Source organism: Chaetodon trifascialis, chromosome 16 (assembly GCF_039877785.1).
Source record: "Chaetodon trifascialis isolate fChaTrf1 chromosome 16, fChaTrf1.hap1, whole genome shotgun sequence".
In the NCBI taxonomy this organism is placed as follows: domain Eukaryota; kingdom Metazoa; phylum Chordata; class Actinopteri; order Chaetodontiformes; family Chaetodontidae; genus Chaetodon; species Chaetodon trifascialis.
Genome location: NC_092071.1, coordinates 12,165,289 through 12,187,669, shown reverse-complemented (window position 1 = coordinate 12,187,669; position 22,381 = coordinate 12,165,289). Strand labels below are relative to the sequence as shown.

The 22,381-nt window shown below is 42.6% G+C and overlaps 2 protein-coding genes across 2 annotated transcripts; both read right to left on the bottom strand.

Annotated features, from left to right (window-relative positions):
• Positions 1–5,587: 5,587 nt before the first annotated feature.
• On the bottom strand, positions 5,588–8,994 carry sod1 (superoxide dismutase 1, soluble). Its single transcript, XM_070983362.1, has 5 exons — positions 8,886–8,994; positions 7,277–7,373; positions 7,087–7,156; positions 6,203–6,320; positions 5,588–5,989 (listed from the first exon to the last, which is right to left on the bottom strand). Exons 1-5 carry the CDS (start codon positions 8,955–8,957, stop codon positions 5,882–5,884), a joined length of 465 nt encoding a protein of 154 aa, XP_070839463.1. The 5' UTR covers positions 8,958–8,994; the 3' UTR covers positions 5,588–5,881.
• Positions 8,995–9,820: 826 nt separating this feature from the next.
• scaf4a (SR-related CTD-associated factor 4a) lies at positions 9,821–22,246 on the bottom strand. The gene is made up of 19 exons (XM_070982954.1): positions 22,059–22,246; positions 19,223–19,306; positions 19,087–19,131; positions 18,836–18,997; positions 18,568–18,700; positions 18,256–18,392; positions 17,911–18,087; positions 17,663–17,748; positions 17,457–17,541; positions 16,974–17,150; positions 16,805–16,878; positions 16,485–16,675; positions 16,192–16,292; positions 15,722–15,835; positions 15,443–15,599; positions 15,131–15,255; positions 14,732–14,885; positions 13,942–14,097; positions 9,821–13,590 (listed from the first exon to the last, which is right to left on the bottom strand). The coding sequence occupies exons 1-19, from the start codon at positions 22,086–22,088 to the stop codon at positions 12,401–12,403; spliced, it is 3,378 nt and encodes a 1,125-aa protein (XP_070839055.1). The 5' UTR covers positions 22,089–22,246; the 3' UTR covers positions 9,821–12,400.
• Positions 22,247–22,381: the final 135 nt, after the last annotated feature.

The window sequence follows — 22,381 nt, the reverse complement described above, 5'->3', positions numbered from 1 at the left end:
GTCAGACCCCTAGACTGCCGTTTGACCATGGATGAGAAGGGGGTTGCAATTTCTTAAATAGGCCTTCATCTCTGCAAAGCCTGCACAGTGTTATCCTACAGCCCGCTGAGGGCTGAAAGGCTACGGAACCGTTTTCATAAACATGATGCAGAATGTACACACTTGAACATTTCTTCTTTCCACTTTCTTGCCAAAACAAGTAGTAAGTGAGAGATCTGATCATGAAACAATGCTAGCAGTATAAATGTAAGAGGATAAAAACTGCAGAACAGAGAAATTAGCTGTGAAATTTAAGAGCGACGAGGTGTTCAGGGGCTCCATTCTCATGATCACATGATACAGAGCTCAGGGGGCAGAGGTTAGGTCACAGGGGCCTTGTAATTAGCCTGTCTACCAACCAACCATGTCTCATAGGAAAGGCACCATTTATGGCATCTCACCCCTGACCTATGGCTCCTTGTCTCTAAAATATACCCACAATGTCAGTGGTAGACGGTGTATCGGAAGCTGAACTCTCACCCCAGAGAATAGAAGGGGGTCACAGAGGAGTGAGCACCAATATACCTGAAGAGGATCATTGAGGCTAGAGTGCAGAATTAGGTTTCTACGTTCGTTTCAAAGCATGCATCTGTGTGCATGCAGTTATCGAGTTATAAATACTAAACTCTCAAGAGTGTGTAGCCTAAATCATGCAAACCTGTGGCAATATATTACAACTGAAACAATCAGTAGAATAGTAAAACATAGATAAAAACAGAATGCAATCACTTGCAAACAGTATTTACCATCAACTGTTTTACAAAGCCCATGCAGTAATATCCTTCATACAATCATGTGTCCACAAAGTGGTGAAGCTCACCTTTCCAGGACGCCCCTTTCACACCCAACATGACACTATCAACCGTTACCAATGAACCTGTTTACCTGTGAATTGTGAAACAGCTGTTTTTGGAGCATTCCTCAACTTTCCCAGTCTTTTGCTGCTCCTGTCCCAACTTGTTTGAAATGAGACGTCGAAACAGTAAAACATTAAACTTGTTGCCTTTGTACTGTTTTCAATTGAGTATATGTCAACAAGGGTTACCAAATGATCACATTCTGTTTCATTTGCATTTTACACAGCGTTGAAACTTTTGTGGACGCGGGGTTGTAGATTAATCCATTAGTCGATCAACGGTAACTTAATCAGCGACTATTTGATAAGAAATGGATTGTTTCAAGGGATACACCAGCAATTTAGTACTGTACTTCCATGAAGTTAGGCCGTACATACCAGGTAAAACCCTAGTTTGTAATGACAGCTTTCTGTTAGGAATGTATAGTAATCTCAAACCGAGATGATCCCAGTGACAGCATCAGTTATGTTTTCTCAAACTTCGGAGAGCTCATTAATCGATAATAAAACTTATAGCTGTGGTCCTCAGTACAATCCTCCTGGCTGAGACAAATAGCTCAATAGTTGCAATTTAATTCCAAAACTTGACTGACACCCATTTGGCCTCTGTCACATCTATTAGGAACCCACACACCTCAGTAATTGCTTTTCACTTTCCAAATGACTGAAACCCAGAAAAGTGTGAAAATATTCCACCTCAGAGAAATCACCTGCAGAGATTGAAGAAGGGTGGGAAAGCAGTACGTATAGTTTGCAGCTGTTGAACAAGTAACAGCCTGTACAGAGCGTTTAGCTGGAGAGCTGTGCCATACATCCACTGCTGCAGCCCTTGAGGGGAACAACAGTAAGCCACCTCCAGAAATGTGACCACACCGGTTCATGTCAGTGCTTCGGGGTGCAAAGCTGGATGCATACGGGGAAAAAAAAAAAAAGAACACAACTCTATAAATGCTCCCAGAGAAAGCACACGTATTAACAGAGGCGTAAACACACATGCCAGAAAAGCACACCTCTCTCCACTGAGGTAACTTGGTTGAAAAGAAAGAAGAATCTCTGGCTCCGAGTTGTCTTTCAGTGAACACCACTGGGGCAGCCTATCTGACCGTGTACATGTGGGTGTTGGATATCAGTTAATAGCAGGACATTTTCATCTTTCTTTTTGAAATGATGCACGCACATGCACTGACTGCGACTATAGGTCAGCAAGAAAAGGACTGAACCCTGTAAGACTGGTTCACTGGTAATTTTCTAAGACACACGCAAGGCCGCTGTGCCGCGTAAAACCCTGAAGCCAAGGCTATTAAAGGAGAAACACACCTTAAGCAACCTGAAAGCTTGTTGTTGAGATGCAGTGACAGTTATGCTCTGAGGCTTACGTAACTATAGCTTATGTCTGTTTTGTGTTGGCTCATTCTCAGGTTTGAAGGCTGACGTATCTTGTTATGGTTCTATGAATATCTAAAAAGTGTTCTCTTGGAAGTCCTTTGAAACACCACATATATAAGAGGCACTAATACCACAGTTGCAACTCACAGCTTGTATGGGATCACATCCGAACTGTTTTCATATGTGACCATGCATACTGTGGACAAATTAAAGATTCGGAAAACAGGGATATGCTGATTATTCACAAAAGTCTAATGTCACATTTCTGTGACCTTTCAAATGATCTTCTGTTCACAGCTGGACAGACAGATCTCATCGTCTTTCTCTATCCTATTCTATTCTTTTATACTAAGCTGTTGGACTCTCCTGCTGTCACGGCCTCTCTCCCTCACTGTCAGCAGCGTTGGTAGTCTCTATTATTCATCACCTCCACTCCCAGGCTATTTATACCAGCTTTTACAGTCAGTCTGTCTTTCCGCTCTGCTGGCTGCATCTGTCTACACTAATACAGATATTTCAACCTGTGAGCGCAGTTTTAGGCTGCCTGTGAGTTCTTGGCCTGAAAAAGCATCACTAAATGAAAGCACAGTGGAAAAACATGTGTGTACGCTAACTTCCATGCATAAAGGCTCATACATCCTGCTACCTCGCAAATAATGGAACTACTTCATTGCAAAAGGCTACGTTTTTCTCAATAAAAAATGTAACCATAATGATACAGCAGTTAACCTTGTCACTGCTAATAATGCACCTGATGAAAACTGTAAAATCGCTGGTGGATGTTACTGAAAAACAATCGCAGATGTTGATTTTACCATTAAAATAATGAGTACTTAAGGTAACCTAATTTTCATTCAGCGCTGTTATCAATTCTGCTGTCTGCCTGCAAAGCTGAAATTTATGAGCAGTAGGTTATGCACGAATGAGAAGAAAGCAGAGCAACAGACGCATCTCATGTGCCAATATATTTCCACATCTTGCAACGTATGTTATTATTCCACTGCACATTTTCAGAGCTAAACATTTCATGTGTGAATTTAAACTACACACACTCATGCAACTCGCCTCTGGATCGCTCCCCGAGGTATTAACTCCATTGAAGGCCCTCCAATATCTCATTTCCCCCAGGAGAAGAGCAGAGAGTGCCAAGTCACTTCACATGGACGTATCCGCCATGCCCATGAAAAGAAAAAAGCTCTTAGAGCATGCAATTTTTGCAGCCATACACCGTCTCTCTGCAGGAATGGATGTGTATACTGTAGGAGTGTGTCCTTGTGTGTTACTGTGTGTGTGTGTGTACCGGCCAGTGCAGGGCACAGCTGTTCAGTTTAATGTCATGGATGAAGAGCAAGAAGGAAGATTCCAATTTCAAGCTAAAATTTCCAACCACAAACTGTCATTTATATTTTAGTAGGCCTGTCTGAGATGTTCATGAAATTTAATGTTTTTTATGTATGTGCAACAGCAATTCATTATTGAATTGAAAAATATATTTCTCTATATATATTTGCAGTGCAGCACAGTAAGGTGTGTCCATTACTGATGAGAAACAATGTTAACAGCCTCAATTGCTACACGCCTACAATGTAAAAACATGCAAATTCCCATGAGAGCATTGTTTTTATCGAGATGAGCAGGACAAATGTGATCTGATTCATCAGCGATGGAGGATCAGACTGTACTTCTAATAGTGAATTATGAAGAGTAGTGATGCCCTCTAGAGGATGACACCGCTCAATGCACAGTCTAGATAACAGCTGATCATAATATTTGCAGTCAGGATCTGAAGGAAATTCCCTACTTGAGAACCTGAGGTTTGCAATAAGTAACACATTCACATTAATCACCTCTTCAATGCAGTTGTTTTTAAGGCTTGATGTTGGTGTTTTTATTGTGTTGTTTTTGGCAATGTCAACAATGGGCCAAAATAAACTGTCCACAGTATGAAACCAGGTCCAATGAGAAAAAAAAAGTGTCCCTGTTAACATATGTTTTTTCTTACCTGAGGCCTGGCATGTCTGTCAGGTGGTCTGCGCAGCATCGTGACTGAAAGCCCACTGGAGAGCACACATGAACCCGCGTGATGAGCCCAGGGTCCTGCTGAAAAACTGCACAGGAAGCAAGTGCAAACAGAGACGGACAAAACTGACGTCCTTAAGGTTAGGTGTATGCCACCTGTCCATTTACCCTCGGTCCTTTATCTGGAATTTAAGCTTAGTTTCTTTCTTGTAAGTAACTAGAAAAACGCAGCTAACGGAGTACGTATAACTTACTCCTCACTGGAAAAGTCCCGTTTATTTAAATACACCACACAATAATTTAAGTTGGATTACTTTTCGTTACTCAAATGTTCCGTATACGTATAGTTGGCAGGTGCAAACACAAATAGAAACCAAAGAGCACACAATGAAGCTAACGTTATTTACTAACCATCAACGACGTTAGCTGCGGTGACCGTACACAAGCACCGAGAGGACCCCTACTCGCCACTTCCCAACTGTAAACCCATGTTATACTCGGAGTATGCCGGTGACAAGCTAGCAGCTAACTACGACATAAAATGCAAATCCAGCAATTTCCGACTTATCTGTCAGGGTATTCCTCCTGTTTTCCCTGTCCCTTGCTAACGTGTCCGAGACATAGACCGGTTTACCAGGTCCTTTTCCAGATGCTGTCAGGCGTGTTGCTCTACACGAACTTGTTTGGGGTACAAAAATGCGCTGTTGCGCCCCAGGTGCCCACGAGCTTCCATCAGGTACGGACATGGCGGACGAACGGTGTTTTGAACGGACCTCAGGTAGCCTAGCAACCACTTTGTGAAGCGGGAGTGGATCCGAGTAATAATAACATAGTGCTGGCAGCTTCATTATATTTTGCTATGTGACCCCGAAACAAAAAGGGCATTCCTTTACTTGAAAACAAGCTGTTTTTTGTACATGTATGTTAGCTAGTTTGTGGTCATTTAAGAAGGTAGAGCTTTAGAAAAATGCACTGTTAGCAAACTTAAGCTAATATGAAGCAGTGTTATGCCTGGGCTTTGTCACAGGGACCACAAACGCAATAATGCAGGACCAATGTGATGTTGTACTAAAGCGGATTAAAAAAAACAAAACAAATGTGCAAGTAAGCAAATGACAGCACAGGTGTAACTAACACCAAAAAATGGCACCATCAACTTAAGGGAGTCAGTCAGCCATGCATAGCAGGGCCCTGGAACTGGCACACCTAAAATGGTTTACAACTATGAAAGTTATTAGTTGCACCTGTGTTTATAGTCTGACAGAATTATCACACAGACACACACAATTCAGATGAGCTGACAATTTAATGATTAACTTTGCAAACTGTGTAGATGTTTATTTCTTGTGCGTTACCAATTCTTTGGGACCAAAACTAAACAGCATACATACAAACCCATACATACAATTGTCATGAGGAACAGGCGGGGTAAAGCATGGCTCATCTACTCTCTTGACTAGTCAAAAAAACAAGCCAGAGTTGTGAAAAGGACAAACTGTCACATCAAGTAGCTAGGTTGGTCTTATTAAGTGCTTTTGGGGGGGAAAGTGGTTTCCAGTGCTCCACGATCTGCCAGATCGTCTACTCGGTGATGCCAATGACTCCACAGGCCAGACGACTACCAGCATTGCCCGTCTTTAGACTCTCATCATTGCCTCCTTTTCCCAGGTCATCAACCTTCTCATGGATCTAAAACACAGGACAGAAAGATGATCAGTTTACAGCCAGTCAGTAAGGTGCAATATCCTGCAGGTTTGTGTTGCTCCTGCACACTATATGAACCACACCTGGGGCCTGTCTCATAAAGTCTGGATGAACTAGTTAACTTTGGGCAAAAGCTTCAGACTTACTAGACTCAAATTGTTCGCTGGAAATGAAATGAAAAATGACCCTTTTCCTTACCACCATGGTTCTGCCAATGATTGACAGAGGGCCAGTGAGGGTGAGCATGCTGTCCGTGATGTCTATCTTGGCAACCTTATCTGCTCCAGCAGTCACATTCCCCAGGTCTCCAACATGCCTATGTACATTTAAAAGAAATTGCTTGAGTTAAACCCACCTTAACTAGAGTTGCTTTTACATTAAATGTTTCTACTGAGGTTTTTGAATGAAGCTTCAAATGCCTTCTGTTATGGTTGTGTGGTTCTGTTAGATTGCTACTAGAACTGTTAATACAAGTGCAGCTAGGAGGAGAGAGAAACAGTTTATTGATCAGTGAAAATGTTTTTGAAAGGCAAAACACCAGCGAAAATGGACTGAATGAGAATATTTAATAAAAACATGTTGGAAATAATTTCATCCTTTTTTTCCAATAGATTTTGACGTTCAGACTTTTACGACACCATGGAGTTATTGGAAACTGGATCACATGAGTCAGAAACAATCCTACGCAGCCACCACTGGAATCCAATTCTTCAAATAGTTGCATCATAATATTAGCGTAGCCTAATCTTTACCAACCACTGTGCAGAAATACCAGGTTTAAACCGAATGAGTAGGCGTGCAAAAAAAGCTGCACAGCATTCAAATGTTGATTTATAATCCAAAAGTCAGAAGCTTCAAACTACTGGGTACAGCCATTCAAATCACTGTAAGTTTTGCCTCCTAACAAACTTACACGTTAACAGCCACATAATCGAACTGCACACAGACCACATGCAGAACTATGCAAATTTCAGGTTCAGAGTCAATGTGACTTATCTGTTCAATCAAGCAGATCACTGTAACCTTCCAGTTCAACATATGCAAAGCAGCTCATAACTACTCTCCCCTCAGACTGGACTCACCTCTCTGTATCAGTAGGACCTCCATGGTTCTTGCTGTGGGGATTGTAGTGAGGGCCCGCACTGATGCACCCTGGGAAAGAAAAAAAGAAAAATCAATCTTTATCAAAAAGCACTTCAGAGTCCAAGTGTAGGGAAGCCACATTTTTTTTTTAGAAACCTGATAGATTAACAACAATTATCTGATGCTCACCGTTTGTATTGTCTCCAAAAGCATGGACATGGAAACCATGTTCACCGGGAGTAAGTCCTTCGATTTCTCCAGTCAGCTTCACGGGGGCTGAGTCATTCTAACAGATCCAAGACAACACGATTTATTGGGAGAATACAAAGACAAAAGAGCTGTCAAAGCCAGGTGGCTGGAAGGACTCAAAGCTTAAGTAAACAAAACAAAGACCTCTCATTTGCATTCCCTGGGTATTCTTATTAGTAACCCAAAACAAAATATATTGGAAAATACAAAGGGAAATTGTGTAACTTATATTTCAATGATGAAGCCATGAGACATCAGAAAATTTTTACTCTTCTTGAAATCCAAAAGAAAGTGCAGCTCATCATCCCTTTTTGTAGATATGTGTTTTTTAATGTACTCTTAATAGATTTTTAATATTAAGAAATGAAAGGAAAAGAAAAGGATCTTTGGCGAAGTAGAAATAGTTTAATGTGCTGCTGCTTAATTAGCCACCTGGTTGATTGATCGATTGATCATAGCTCTAGCGTGATCATCATCTGCTTATGCTAAAATGCGGACGTGGCTGCTTTATGAAATATTTGATTGGCTGTGTCGAAATGAGGTCTTACATACTGCTTTTATGAGTTAACGTTAGTAATGTGTGATTCGTGATATTCAGTCCATGCCTGTGAGATTAAGATACCACTTACGCACATGCAATTACATTCAGACAGGATAGCCAAATAAACTCCATAACCAATGTGACTTGACTGAATATTTAAGCACGTGGTCTGATCACCATGGGTCATCAATACAAAGTGCAATCACCTGCCGTTATCCTCTCAGGCTCGATCACACATGGCCGCCCGGGCCGCACACTTTTATCAAGGCCAAACAGTCGTGATAAAGTCAAGAAGGGGGGCAGGCAATGACTCAGCAAAAAAAAATTATCAGTGGCCTCCTGCTATTGTTTTAAATGTTACTATTAACGATGCACATTATGGCTAACTTAGGTTTTCAGCCAAACAGCTCCAAACAGAAGCACTTCCTGAATTGCTGCGGTTCAGCAAACTGCGCCAGACCAGAAATGTGAGAAAGTGACATTCAAAACATTCAACTCATGCAACAGGCGTTTCCTATTCACACCGTGTCGATCATTGACAGATGGCAGGCTCTGTGCGTGCAAAGGTTATGGGTTTAAAGGCAAGCCATTGTTTCCTTTCTGTTGTATATTAGCTAGCTAGCTAATTCACAAAAGTAGCTTATTTTGAGTCAAGAGTGACAAGTAGCAGGGGCTGACAGCGAGCACACAACGTGCAGACGAACGTTTCCAATGATTTGCATTCAATGAATTTGCAGTGTTGCGTAGCCTATGCGAAATCATCAAAGGTTTGCAAAATCTGACTGAGTTCAATGAGTTGCCATTCAGTTATAACACGCACCGCTATCTAGCTAGCTAGCTACGTCTCTCTTGGAAACCGATCCAACTTAACCACTGGCTTGTGCACGGAGAACGTAGCTAGCCCGCTTAGCATTTGAGCGCTAACGCTCCCATGTCAAATCTGCGGGTAGTTTCATTCATATTACTGACTAGATATTTTTCCTCTGAAAGCAAAGTGGTACGCCTTACCGCCTGCTCAAAACGAACCACCCCGTTGGTCTCTCCAGTTCCTTTCAACACGCACACAGCCTTCAGTACCATCTTTGCAGTAGTTTTCAAAGGACGCCCAAGTTTCTGTCGTTCTTGCTCTTGTGACAACCAACAAACGTAAGTGGCAGAGGGGTGGGCTTCTAGCAGGGACAGCCATTCAGAGTCAAACGCAATCAAATATACAAAATGTGATTGGTCACTGACCATTACGATGGCGAGCAGCCTATTAAGCATGTGAACAAATCCCCACCAATCACTTCATCTATTAATTATTAAAAACAAACAAAAAAACAAAAACAAAAATCCTGAGGTCCCATAATAAAGTTTCTGTCCGTCTATCAGTTTGAAATGTTAATAAGTATGAAGATTTTACAACATAGTTAAAAACAAAATCACTTTGTTTATATCACTATCAACTAATATGATAGCATTCCTATCAATATTGTCGGCTGGTAGTTATATGCTATGAATTATCATAATGTTAGATGTACATGCAAAAGTCATGATTTATCCAATATTCATATATGTTGCATGTAAAATAACTAAACTGGGGACAAGACTGTCAACGGACCTGATAAATTCAAGCCAAGGCTGGTCTTTCATATGAAAATGACCACATGAAAGTAAGAACTGTGTGAGCCACAGTCAGCTATCACATTAGCTTTTTGTTGTTGAGACCTAAACTTTACAAATAACACTAAAAACTTACCTGTTTTACCTGTAGTAAAGGATTAGCTTGTAAGCATTAGCTGAATTACTCGTAAATCATGATGAAAAAAAAAAAAAAAAAAATCAGGCCCCTTCAATTCAAAGAGACCGTTACATCAAATGTGTGCCACATAATTTTGAACATCTTTATCTTTCCACAGCTAAAAGCATGGCTAAAGCACAGGATATAATTTGAACAAGGAAAATTATTTGGTACAAAAATAGTTTATTAAAAACAATTTCCTATGGCTGAAATATTGAAGACTTTAAGTCCATGTATTTTGTATTTTTAACAAATCATAGAAACATCTGTCAACTTTCAAACCATTAGGAGTTAAAAAACGTTAAAGCAAACAACCTCTCTTGTTCCTTCCAAGTCAGTGTCTCTCAGGTAAACGACTCTCAGATCATAAACAACAATTACCATTACACCTTAGAATCGTCAGTGATACAAGCATATTTACAGCAGTGTGTCCCAAGCAACGTTCTTCATTTCCTCACTTTAGTTTTGCCCTCGGTGTCTCCAAGTTAAGATTAGTCAAGGAGGAGTTGGGCTTGCAGAATCTGGGCTTCAAATGTTAGCAATGTTAACAACTCAGACATAGGATGTTTTCAGAGAAAAAGACACTAAGTTTGAAAGGTGAGTTTATCACAGACAAAAAAGAATTCAGCTGCAGGGTTACATTTTGTTTTCATGTGGCAAAAACAAATTTAAATCCGAGTTTGACTGATGTACATGAGGCAAATGGAAACGCTCTTTTGTCTGATCCGAGAGATTGCCCTCTTCCTTCCATACACACACACAAAAAAAAACAAAACACTAGAAACATAAAGCTTATCGAGTCTGCCTGCTAACTTGTGTTTATACAAAATGCTCCAAAATCCAAGATGGCACCTTTTTTTTTTCCTTTTTTTGTGGAGTATATTAGTTTTAAAATAAACTTGTGTTTGATATCCCTCTGTTGGATCTACAAAAGGTTCTATTTTATTTTCTTGACTGAAAAATATACATATGTACGCAACGGTGTGAAATTTACCCGGCAGAAAAAAATTAACTACGTATACACACGATAGGACTTGCGTTGCTCACCTGGGTGCAAGTCAATTTCTTTGCAAATGGATATACAGTGCTCCTCTTTATATGTGCATACCAATGCCTGTCTAGATGACCAACTTCTGAAACAAAGCCAACTTAAAGACATAACATCATCAAATTTCTTTGCTGCCTACTCATTCCAAGGAAGCTATACCCCGACACGCCTGGGTGAACTTTCTTTTGTTAATTTTGGGCATGTCTCATTACTTTTATGCATCTTGGTCCATCAATGTCTGTGAAGCAAAGAAATTTGATTATGCCACCGTTAACGTCCTTGTTTTCGAGATCAGACAATAGTTTGTGTTTGACTAATATGTTCAAAACCAAACACAGTTATTATATGCACACACGAAGAAAAGATTTTCCAAATAACACCTGGATAACGTACAGTATGATCAAAGAATGTGAAACATTCTTAGTTCCCAAAATAACAGGAGTGTTACTTTTTCATAAGGAACTGGATGCAATTCCTGTTATCTGTAAAATAAAACTATCAAATTACAGTCAGAGTCCTTCTGAGACTAAACTTGGCTTCTTATCAGTCCTGTGCCCAGTCCTGTGTAAGAGTCCCGGTATTAGTGGCATATATACTTCTTTAAAAAATTAAATAAAACCATGTATTAAGAGTGGATTTTCTGTTAAGGACACTGGCCAGTAAATGTGCACATCACAGATTCAGTGATCAGTTAGTGCACCAAGTGTCTGGTAGAATGAAGACTCATCTTTATTCTGCCTGAAATAAAGTGTGATCCAAAGGGTGAAAAGTGAGGACAAAAGTGAGCTCAGCAAATTGTGTGAGAAAAGTACAAGGCCTAATTCTCAGTGTAAGTTAACCAGACATCCAGATGACTGTCTAAACTAATTTGTACTTTTTTTTTTCTTCGTTCTTTTTATAAATAACATACCATTCTCAATTCAAACACCTGCAAGTTACTTGATCAGATCTTAAGGCCATCACAGTCCTTTAAAAACTACGCCTTAGGCTGTGATGCTGCAATGAGGAGACGACAAGATGAGATGAAAACAACTAAGAAAAAGAAATGGCGCCTCTATTTTTCAGTGTTTGACATGATGTTTTGGCAAATTAAAAAGATAAAATAAGATGAGTAAATTTACCTTGTTGAGGAGTGCCTGCTATCACACAGAGGAGGCCATGAAGTAAAAAAAAAAAACAAACGTGTCACAGAAATCAGCTGTTTCCTCCATCTGGAAAACGACTTGACTAAAAAAACATAAAAGCTGAGCTCAAACGAACTTGAGATGGTCAGAGTTAAGTTAACATGCAAACACTTGTTCGTTCTTACAACTTACAGGGAGAAGAACAGACAAGAGCTGACAGCTGACAATACTTAACCACAGCCATTTTTCCAAAATGATTTTCAAGTGGTCGTGTGTGTTGAGCCACAGATGCAAAGCCAAATTTGACCATAAGCCATAAAGTCTGAAAACAACCATTTTCAGGTGTGTGGGAGATGTTTGCTGTCAGGAAATGTTACTGCCCAGAAACTGTTAATTTCCAATTGACAAACTGTGACTAGTTAGTTATTCATCTGCCAGGAGTTGAGGCTGGTTATCATAGTGAAAAACACCTTATTTTTTAAATTTTCTTTCTTTCTTTTTTTTTTTTTTTTTTTTTTTTTAACTTTCAGTGGTTCACAGCAGTCTCTGGCTGCAGGAGCGGCGAGCCAGTCTACGATGCCTCTTCCTGTTTTGATTCTGTGGGCTCATTTTGAGCTGAAGGTAAGGGCTCGGAGGGCGTCGGCTCCCCTGCAGCAGTAGTTACCTCTGGGGTTGGAGCTAAAAGTTCTGATTCTGCCTTCTTTTGAGAAGCTTCCACACGGGGTTCTTTACTGGTTTCAACGGTGACCACAGGGGTCGTGCAAGGTTGCTGTGCACTGTTAGAGGTCCGAAATCTATCCATGTTTTCCAGTTCGGCCAATCGATCATCTCTGTCCCACCGCGTGGTCCTCTCTCGCCGTTCAGATCGCCTCGGCCTGTCCCCTTCTTTTGCTTCAGCTCCTCTCCCTCGTTCTCGACTCCCTGCTTCTCGGCTCCCTCCTTCTCGACTCCCTCCTTCTCCCCTTCCTCTTTCTCCTCCCTCTCCTCTCCCTCGCTCCCTCTCACCATCATCACCCCTCCCTCGTTCCCTGTCGCTATCCAGGGTGCTTCGCCTCTCCCTCCAGTCCCGCCTGTCTCTGTCCCGATCGCGGTCTCTGTCCCGATCACGGTCTCTGTCCCATCCTCCTCCCCGGTGATTGCCTCCATCTTCCTGCCAGCCTCCGAGCCGGTCCCTCCCATCCATTCTATCACCACCTCCCCCTCTCCCTCCATCACCAAAAGGACGCCTTCCACCTCCAAAACCTCGGTCCCTCTCTCTATCCCTGTCTCGATCCCAGTCCCTGTCCCTCTCTGGCTCTCGGTCCCTGAATGCAGGCCTGTCTCCCCTGAATGATCTGCCATCCATTTCTTCTGGCCCCTCCAGGCCACGAGGACCCCCTGGTCTGATAAAAGGAGGAGGAGGAGGAGGACCTTGAGGAGGAGGGCCATGCCCGTGAGGAGGGAAAGGAGCCCTCATATTATGGGGAGGGAGCATCCCAAAGCCTCCTTTGGGTGGAGGGGCTTCATGGTGCATCATTTGAGGGTGTGGCCCTCTGGGTATCATCTGTGGGGGCATGGGCGGCATGTTGGGGTGAGGGGGTCGTGGCCCATGGGGTGGAGGGAAACGCTGCATGTGGGGTGGTGGGGGAACTGGAGGACGCTGGAGTGGGATTATACCGGGCCGGGCACCAAGCAGACCACCAGAAGGGGGTTGGAGGTTTCCTGGAGGACCACCCGGGAGAGAACCTGGAGGACCACCTGGAGGTACGCCTACCTGGTTACCTGAAGGAGAAACAAATACAAAGTACAGCTTTAAGTCTAATTCAATTTTCATTACTGTCCATGAGCACCAAAATATCTAATTCACAACAAATCTGAGAAGCACAAACAAGCCGAAATGTCTGGTTCTGTATTTCCACTTGATAAATACAAGTTCATCGTAACTTGTCATCACTCAGATTTCTGCCCATCAACCAATCAAAGTGACAGCTGAAGCGCAATTCTGTATCGAATAATAAAATCTCACCCAGTTTTAAGGTCCCCCCAATTTTAATGGCCAAACTCAATAGTAATTTTACAGCAGAACAACAAACAACAGTATCACTGTAGTGAAAAGACAAAAGACAGACTGACCCATAGGTCCCATCTGGTTGTTGAAGATGTTGGGACCCTCTAGGACTTCATCATTTTTCCTGCTGTCCAGACCTGCTGGGTCCAGAGGCGGGTCTTCAACTCCACCTTTGGAAGGAGGTGGCGGACCTAGAGGCATAGCACCTGGAGGAGGAAAGCCTAGCAGAGGAGGGGTGAGAGGAGTTAGAGTGCCTCCACAGCAGTCTGGTACAGTTCAAGCGAACTCGGGCGACATCTGGACGGTACCCTCTGACAAAGTGGACTGGTGCAGTTTGCCGTGTGTAACAGCAAAGTAGACCAACCACAGGATTTCATCTGATCTTAGCATATATAAAAGGTTTAACTATTAAATCAGTCTGCTGATAGTTACATGTCAAGGAAGCAATCTTATGAGAAATCTGTTTCATATAGATTTATGCAAAATAATTTGGTAATTACAGTAACACAGTGTGTGTGCCAGGCCAGCATGAATGATCAGAGAGTGAAAAGGAGTTACAACAGCGTTGTGTTGGGCTTGTGTTCTAGACTATGTATTTTGGCATTTTCCTCTTAAAAAGTGAGTGAAAAGAGACATCTCTTTTTTTTGTCCCATTTCAAACTTTTCTTATCACCTTCGACAACTGTTTTTTCATGAGCTCTTAGTGACATCAGAGAACATAACTAAACATGAGCCAACCTCACTTTGTGAAGACATTACTGATGAACATCACTTGAGAACAGGCACTGTGTCAGAGAGAAAAACTGAATGAAAGCCAGTGAGAAATGGTTTGATGGCAACTGTAGGAGGTGCTACCTGGAGGCATCTGCATGGGATTGAAGCCAGGTCTGATGAAAGGAGGAGGGGGGACGCCTGGGGGGAAGGAAGGCGGAGGCATGCCTATGGGACCAGGAAAGACAGGAGGCTGGAGAGAACCCACACCAACCATTGGCTGCTGCATTGGAGGAACCTGAGAACATTTACAGGGATTTACTGAAGATCTCAGATGAAAAAGTTAGTGGTTATACTCCCCAGTGACACTCAGGATTTAATCAGCTTCATCAAAAAACAACACTAATAAATCATCTTACCCAATCAGGTGACACACCAGCCTGTCATGTGATTTGACATGGTGCCTCCATGTTAATATAACAGCGATAGATCAACACAGGTCTAATGCTAAGAGTGTAAAATACTGGTGCGGCTGTTCTTTACCTGTGCAAGAGGAGCAGCTGCAGCCACAGGTAACACTTGTGTCTCCTCAGGCTGCTGTGGCTCCGAACGGCCGTTGTGAGTGAGTTCGTCTGGGACGTCAAGAGTCTTCCTCGCTCCACTCCACTCTGGAAAATATGGACACAAGTCAGACCTCTTAAAAGGCAAAATTATGACACCATCACCTGTTACCAATGAACCTGTTTACCAGTAGAATGTTCTAAACAGGTGGGTTTTTTGTTCGTTTGGTTTTTTTTAGCATTTTTTGGAATTGGGGTTGTATTAGTTCCTCATGTGTCTATCAGAAGTTTTTACCTGGTGATAGGGTGTCTAAATCCAGGATTCCTCCTTCCTTTAGCTCCTCCAACTGAGCCTCTCTGATTTTAGACCAAGGTATGTAGGTAACACCCAGCTCCACATCCCAGTACTGTTTAAACTCAGCCTTTATGCCCTTGTTCAAAGCCCAAGCAATCTGTCAAGACATAAAAAAACAACAGCTCTTGATTCAGTTGGAAAATTCTCAGCTTTCTCTTTGATTTGCTGAGATGTGTTTAGCTGTGCTTTACTAAGCTGCAATCTGTGTGGCTCTCTCACCTTGATGGCTTTCTGGTTAACTTTGTGAGATCCTCTGCTAAGCTTCTGTAGAGCCCTGAAGGCGTCCTGCCTGTGTATCATGACAATGTAGGCACAGCCACGTGGAGGGATCATCTTAACATGAGAGGAGGACAAACAGATGAGTGAGGAAAAAACAAGAGGAGTGTTTTCCATTTTGTTAGCAGAGACTGGACTCAATCTCATGACTGCATGATGGTGCTTTCATAAAAAGGTAGCAAAGTTTGGTTTGAACAATTAATCTTCTGCATACAGTCAGTATTTTACTATCATGAACATCAAGTATTAGCAAGAAAGCAGAGATTATGAGCTGCCCATGTAACTTAAAAACACAAAATATATAATGACCAATGTAGTATAAAGTGACCGAAAGACAAAAATCTTTGGATGAGAAAATGCAAATGTAATTGTTACAAACACAGCATGTATCCGATGTATATGAGTTCGCTTACATTGATGGACTCTATCTGCCCAAACTCCTCCAGTAAACAGGCAACATCTTGCTGTTGTGTTCTCTTGTCTAACTGGCCCACCCAGAGAGTTGTACTGCAAACTGAAAAAGAGGAAAAAAATGTAACATGGACAAGAACTTCAAAAGGCAAAAATATATGCAATACATTATTTAAAAAAACACAGTGACCTCATCCTGAGACAATAATCATGAAACTACGCACACCTAACAGATCATTTCAGGGCCATGTCTATCCATTTGAATAAATATGACCATAAATAGATTATGACTCACTGCTTAGTGTCTCGCTCTTGGGTGGCGGAAGCCCTTTCTGCCGCCGCTCTCGCTCTTTCTCCCTCTCCCTGCGCTCCTGCGAGCGAGAGCGCGGGGAATGGTGACGACGGTCTCTGGAGCGTGAGCGGGATCGCCTGTGCCTGGATCGCCGTGTACGGGAATTAGACCGCGACCTCCTCCGCTTTGGAGACCTGGGGAAAAAGACAGACATTGCAGCTGATCATAAATAAGCACCGAGAAGCTTGTTTGCATGACATAAAATATATGGTAAAGAACACATTTACAGTGCTGACACATCACATCTCATTTCAGATGCTTACTTGGAGCCTGAGTGTGACCGTTGACCATGTCTGCCATCCCTCATAGATGAACGGTCCACATCCATCGACAAATCCTGATGTGGTGTGGAAGAGACATGATTGTTATTTATGGCAAACTAGACTGGCTGCTATTAAACGTTTGAATTTCCAGTACTATTCTTAAGTGTACCTGTTGTTGTTGGGCGGTATTGTGAGGAGGGCATACCCCTGGGAAGCCTGGAGGCCCAGTAGAACCAGGGAGGGGCTGCCCTGGTAGAGTGTGCCCCATATGAGGCATCATAATTGGGAAGCTTTGCCCTGGTGGTAAACCAAAGGCCTGAAGCTGGCCATTAGGAGGGAGAGGAACCTGAGAAAGACAACCAGCATAAACACTGTGCATGCACAACAGGGTTTCCCAAACATAAGTTTGATTTGTCAGAAAATGCTTTGTCCATAACTACGTTTATTTTCATATTTTTTACATGCAGTATAAAGGGGATGCCTTCCATAAATGATGAGTATTTACTGTGGTGTATGTATAATTTATAGTTGTATAAGATGAAACTTGCATTTGACAGTTTTACAGTAAAAATGACAAACACCAAAGAATTATAGCCTGGACTTGTCAATAAAGAGAAGTTCTTTTTCTATTTAAATTGTCTGTGCTTATTACCTGTTGTGAGACGTCCTGCGACATGTTAATCATCTGCGGTTTAAAGTGCTCCATGTGCTGTAGGAAGGCTGGAGGCTGCTGCATCCTGGGATGATAAAAAAAAATACCTCATCAGCTTCACAGCTTTTAGTTCATTTCTAAAAATCAATCAGAGCTTCCCACTTCTTGGCACCACAGAGCCGATGGAGTATAAATAAAGGGCTTACAGAGAGGGCTGTGATGAGATTTCATCCTTCCTTGCTTCTTCTCCAACTTCTGGTTCGTCATCATAATCAAAACGGTCGAGCAATTTCTGAGAGGGAGAGACAGGTATTTAATATGCAGTAAAAAGTCGATGAATTATGACATTTTCAACATGGAAGAGAAGTCTTTTAACAGTGTCTGACCCCGGCCATGTGGTTCACAGTTCATTTACTTATTGACAGCATATGAAAATACAAAAAAGCATTGCCACCTTGTCGAAGGCTGTCTTCTGGTGGGTGGGTTGGGTGGGCAGGGGAGGATGCAGGGCGACCATGCCCAGGCCAGTGGTGACGTTTGGTGCCTGTGTTTCAATGTTATGGATGGGAGCCTGAGTGTTGGTGTCCGGCTTCACCGGCTGCTGCTGAAAGTTCTGGAGCATCTGTTGAAGCTAAAAATGCCAGTGATGAAGAGAGAAAGACATTATTAGTGAGGGTCGAGGAGCACGCACACACACACACACACACACACACACACACACACACACACACACACACACACACACACACACACACACACACACACACACACACACACACACACACACACACACACACACCTGTTGACCCTGTGAAGTCTGGAAGAGCTGTGCCACAGCAGCAAAGGCATCAGAGTTTTGCAGCTGAGCGGCAGATGTCGTGGTGGAGTTTGCCGTTACCACAGTAACCGGCTCTTTGGCTGGAGGTGGGGAAGAACCTGAGGGAAAAGAAACAGCATGGACATGTGTGTGTTTATTTACTGCATAAACTGTTTTGTGCAACATAAATTAAGAGGGTAAAATTACAAATTTCTCCACCAAGCAAGCATATATTATTTTCAAAAATACTGTGGAATTACGACTGCCACTACACCATGTGAACAAACAAATAACCTGGCTCATCTGTGCCTGTGTAGGGTACAGCAGCACTGCTGGAGCCAGCTGCCATGTCCAGGAGCGGCTGAATAACCTCGATCTTGAACACACCATTCTTCTGCCACAGGTTCAACACCCGCACAAGCTTACTCTACAAAGGAAAACAAGAAAGCAAGGAAACAGGTGAAGGAAGGGGACTAACAGGAGGCCCATTTGTTATTATTGGTGACTACAACACTACAATCCACAGGCTAATCCAGCTGTATGAAACTCCGCTTGTTCTTACCCTGTCCTCCACTGGGCAAAGGCAGAGGTTCTCAAAAGTTCCTGTAATGTTTTTGGTGAATCTTGGGCCAAACACGTCCTTGTCGGCTCCAAACTGGTGTCTGGACTGTCTAACAATGGAATCCACCACATACAGGCCTGCAACCTTGTACTCAGGCTTACACTGGAGAAAGCAGAAGAAGAAAACAGACTTCATTTATTCATGTTTGCTGAGGAGAATGGGATGACGGAGTTCAGACAAGCTTGTCTCACCTTTTTGATAAACTTTTCCACAATCTGGACCACATGTTTGTAGAGCTGAGAAACAAAGAAGTGAGTTAGCATCTAGTGTCACTCAAATAGATGTACAAGTAAGTCTCAAACTAAACAAATGCCCACTCATTCTTACTTTCATAGCTTTGATGGCTGATTTGGTGATGGAGATCATCTTTGCCCGAGATATTGGGGGCTTGGAGTCCATCAATGAGAATAACTAGAGAGAGCAGAGAGTAGATAACAGATGTGTGAGATGGAGAGAGTCATGAGACAGAAGACAGACAGAGAGGACACTGGTTAGGAGTTTCTGCGGGGATATCAATCATTTCCAAAACATTTACAGGACAACTTCTTTACAACTGAATGTTTTGGTGTAGGGGTGGGGAAAGCCCAGCCTGCAATGCAAATCATAAAGAACAACAAAACCCTACCCAGAAATACAAAATTACTTTTTTTGTGATAAAAGAAAAGAACATAAAATAGTAGACAAACACATCCCTGAACGCAACACACACATGGCAGTTCTGCTGTTGTCAAGCCAGTTTGCCGAAGTTAAGTATGCGGGGGTGTGGTCGCACGACTAAAAAAGGCCAATCTCAAACATCATTACAGCTTAAAACATGCTTGAACTGGATGAGTTGCATGTGCAAATAAGCTTGGATAAAGTTAACAGTCTTCAGGGGAGTTTGGGTGCCAAACAGGCAGCTGTCACAAGACCAGAGTCTGACAACTGTTATGCTGGCAAGTTTTGTGGTGAGTGAGCTAATAAGATGAAACCTCACTCAGAAGGAGACTTTGTGGAGTCCCTCGTTGCCACTGCAGAGCTGCTCGCACTGGATAAAGTAAAATTGTACCAAAGTTTCAGTTCGTCTTGAACATTTCATAGTGATGAAGAAAAGGGAGAACCTGTCATGGAAACTCAAGTGACAGCAAGTGTCCTATGAAATCTGAACATGCCGCAGAGTGTGCAAAACTCCTTCAGGCATTTAGCAAGAGGTTTCAGGAGATGAAAAGTAAACAAGAGGAAGTGAACATATTTGCTAGAACATTTATTGTAGAACCAGCTGATGTTCCTGACAACCTACATCACGATATCATGGAGCTGCAAAGCAACGCCGAGCTCAAAGCAAGATACAACAACCTCCCTCTGTTCCAGTTCTACAAACTGAATCTACGTCCAGATGATTTTTCCCTCCTGAGGAGACATGCACTCAAGTTTTCATCTCTGTGTGAGACAACCAACTGCTTGGAGCAGTTCTTTTGAAAACTGACTCTTGCAAAGACTCTGCTCCACTCAAGGCTGACTGACCCAAACCTGGAAAACCAGCTGCGAGCAGCATCATCATCACTACCATCTGACATCAGACAAGCAGTTCAAGCCATCACAGTCAGAGGTTAGTGTGATGAACAATGTGGGTTCAATAATTTAGTACAGCCCTTAAAGGATGTTATAAAAACTGACATGGCCTTTGATAGGAAAAAATGTTCCCCACCCCTTTTAGTGGAAACAAGTCACAGAATTAAACCCGATATCATACATTTAGCTTAAGTGATGAATATTCCTGTATATCTTCACAATCTTGTCATCGTTTAATGACTGCTTAAAGCATCATATCTGTAACGTGCTTGATCTTTGTATTGTTCATTTTTCTCTGACAGGGGCATGGGAATGAAAACATTGATATTATTAGTGCATGTGCATTCGTGCTGCAAAAACAGTGAACGCATGAAATCTTGTCTTTCTATTGTTTACCACTTGACACGTGCAGATACTCCAAACCTCCATCTCATTTTGTAAAACAGAATTTCCCAAATTCCTCCTCTGGTCTGAAGGGACAGTGGTACATTTTGACTGTCTTTAAGAGATCAAAGAGGTCAACACACAGCAACATGACTCATGTTAGTATGAGAGGATACAGCCTTTTTACAGCATGGTGCAAAGTAATTCGAAATACCCTACACCATAGATGGGTGACTACTTTTGAGGATGCTAAAGTATCTTAACAGCTGTATGGTGCCCTAGGTTGTTGCTTTGCTTCTTCAGAGCTGAACAAATTGGTCCAGTGTCTGAGCGGATCAATCTAGACATCACTAAAGTGCGTGTTTATTCTTTTAGTAGGTGTCTCTTGACAGTAGGCTAAAGTATACACTGACATATTTGACACATGTAACAGGAATTTGCATGTAGAAAAAACAACTACTTTCTCTGTTTGTGTCAGACAGAAACTGCTATTGAAACTGAGGCGTTTTTTTTTCAATAACCATCAGAAACCGCTGGTTTAGTAATGAGTTGCTGCCCTAAGCAAGCTACTTCTGATAAGATTACAGGTTTTAGCCGCTCAGTTACAGCGGGCCAAGGCACAGTAACTAAATCAAGGTTTATAGAGGCCATAAGAAGAAACGAGAGGGGCCAAAAACACCAATAGGGGACTTGCTATGTCTTTTGACTGGATCTCTAACAGTCTCTAACACCAGTCCTCCTCAGGCCTTCAGTAACTTGACCTGACGCCTTCTGCACAAACACAGGCTGTGCATAGCACTAGACAGTTGTGAACGTTTTGTTTGAACACTTGGTGTGACAATAACAATGGGATACTGTGTTTGCTCGCTGTAGGGTCACCAGTAGCATTGTTACCAATGTTGGTGACCACGCTCCCACACGCTAACATTAACGTCAGTCTATCAACTTTGTGCAAGGTTACTGAAATCAATGTGGGCAGGCTATCGTTGCGTTAGCTTGCTAATTGAAAGAAAATGCTATCCTTTATTCTCGTAACATTACTCGAGCCGCAGGTGTAGCTACTACACATAAGCTAACTCAGCTAGCCCTCGGCCAGGTTAAGATGGACAAGTCCAGCTAGCTAGGCCCACTGGTCGGTCTTGCTCGACTAGCTTCATTGCATCACAGCACCATGACCAGCACCGACTCGGTGACTTCAGGGTCTCAGCGAGCCCAGAATGTGGCTTACCTCGTGGTTAAAAGCGTTAACGGCATCCATGATTGCCCGACGCTCCGAGCCTCCCCCTAAACTCCCGTTACCACGCTTACAGCGATGTTTATTCAAGGAAGGGTCGGTACAACATGTCCGCTCCCGTTGAGCTAACGACAGCTAGCCTAGCATCGGTAGCTCTCGGGTCGGCGGGTACGGCAAAGCATGATGGGATTCAATTTCGTTGTTCTAAGTTTTGTCCACTGGGGGGCGGTGTGCTGTAGGGGTTGAAAATATATGGACAGGACATCAGACAGGGGTGTCTATAGATTGTCCTTTTATATTTGTCGACTTAACCCATC

Excerpts from the sequence above, each read along its gene's own strand:
- sod1 (XM_070983362.1), bottom strand. The coding sequence starts at position 8,957 with ATGGTACTGAAGGCTGTGTGCGTGTTGAAAGGAACTGGAGAGACCAAC. Across the intron at positions 7,374-8,885 it reads TGGTTCGTTTTGAGCAGGCG|AATGACTCAGCCCCCGTGAA; the intron begins GTAAGGCGTACC and ends TGGATCTGTTAG. Across the intron at positions 6,321-7,086 it reads GGTCCTACTGATACAGAGAG|GCATGTTGGAGACCTGGGGA; the intron begins GTGAGTCCAGTC and ends AAATGTACATAG.
- scaf4a (XM_070982954.1), bottom strand. The coding sequence starts at position 22,088 with ATGGATGCCGTTAACGCTTTTAACCACGAG. Across the intron at positions 18,701-18,835 it reads TTTGCCCAGTGGAGGACAGG|AGTAAGCTTGTGCGGGTGTT; the intron begins GTAAGAACAAGC and ends TTTCCTTTGTAG. Across the intron at positions 16,293-16,484 it reads CAAGAGCGAGACACTAAGCA|TTTGCAGTACAACTCTCTGG; the intron begins GTGAGTCATAAT and ends CCTCTTTTTCAG.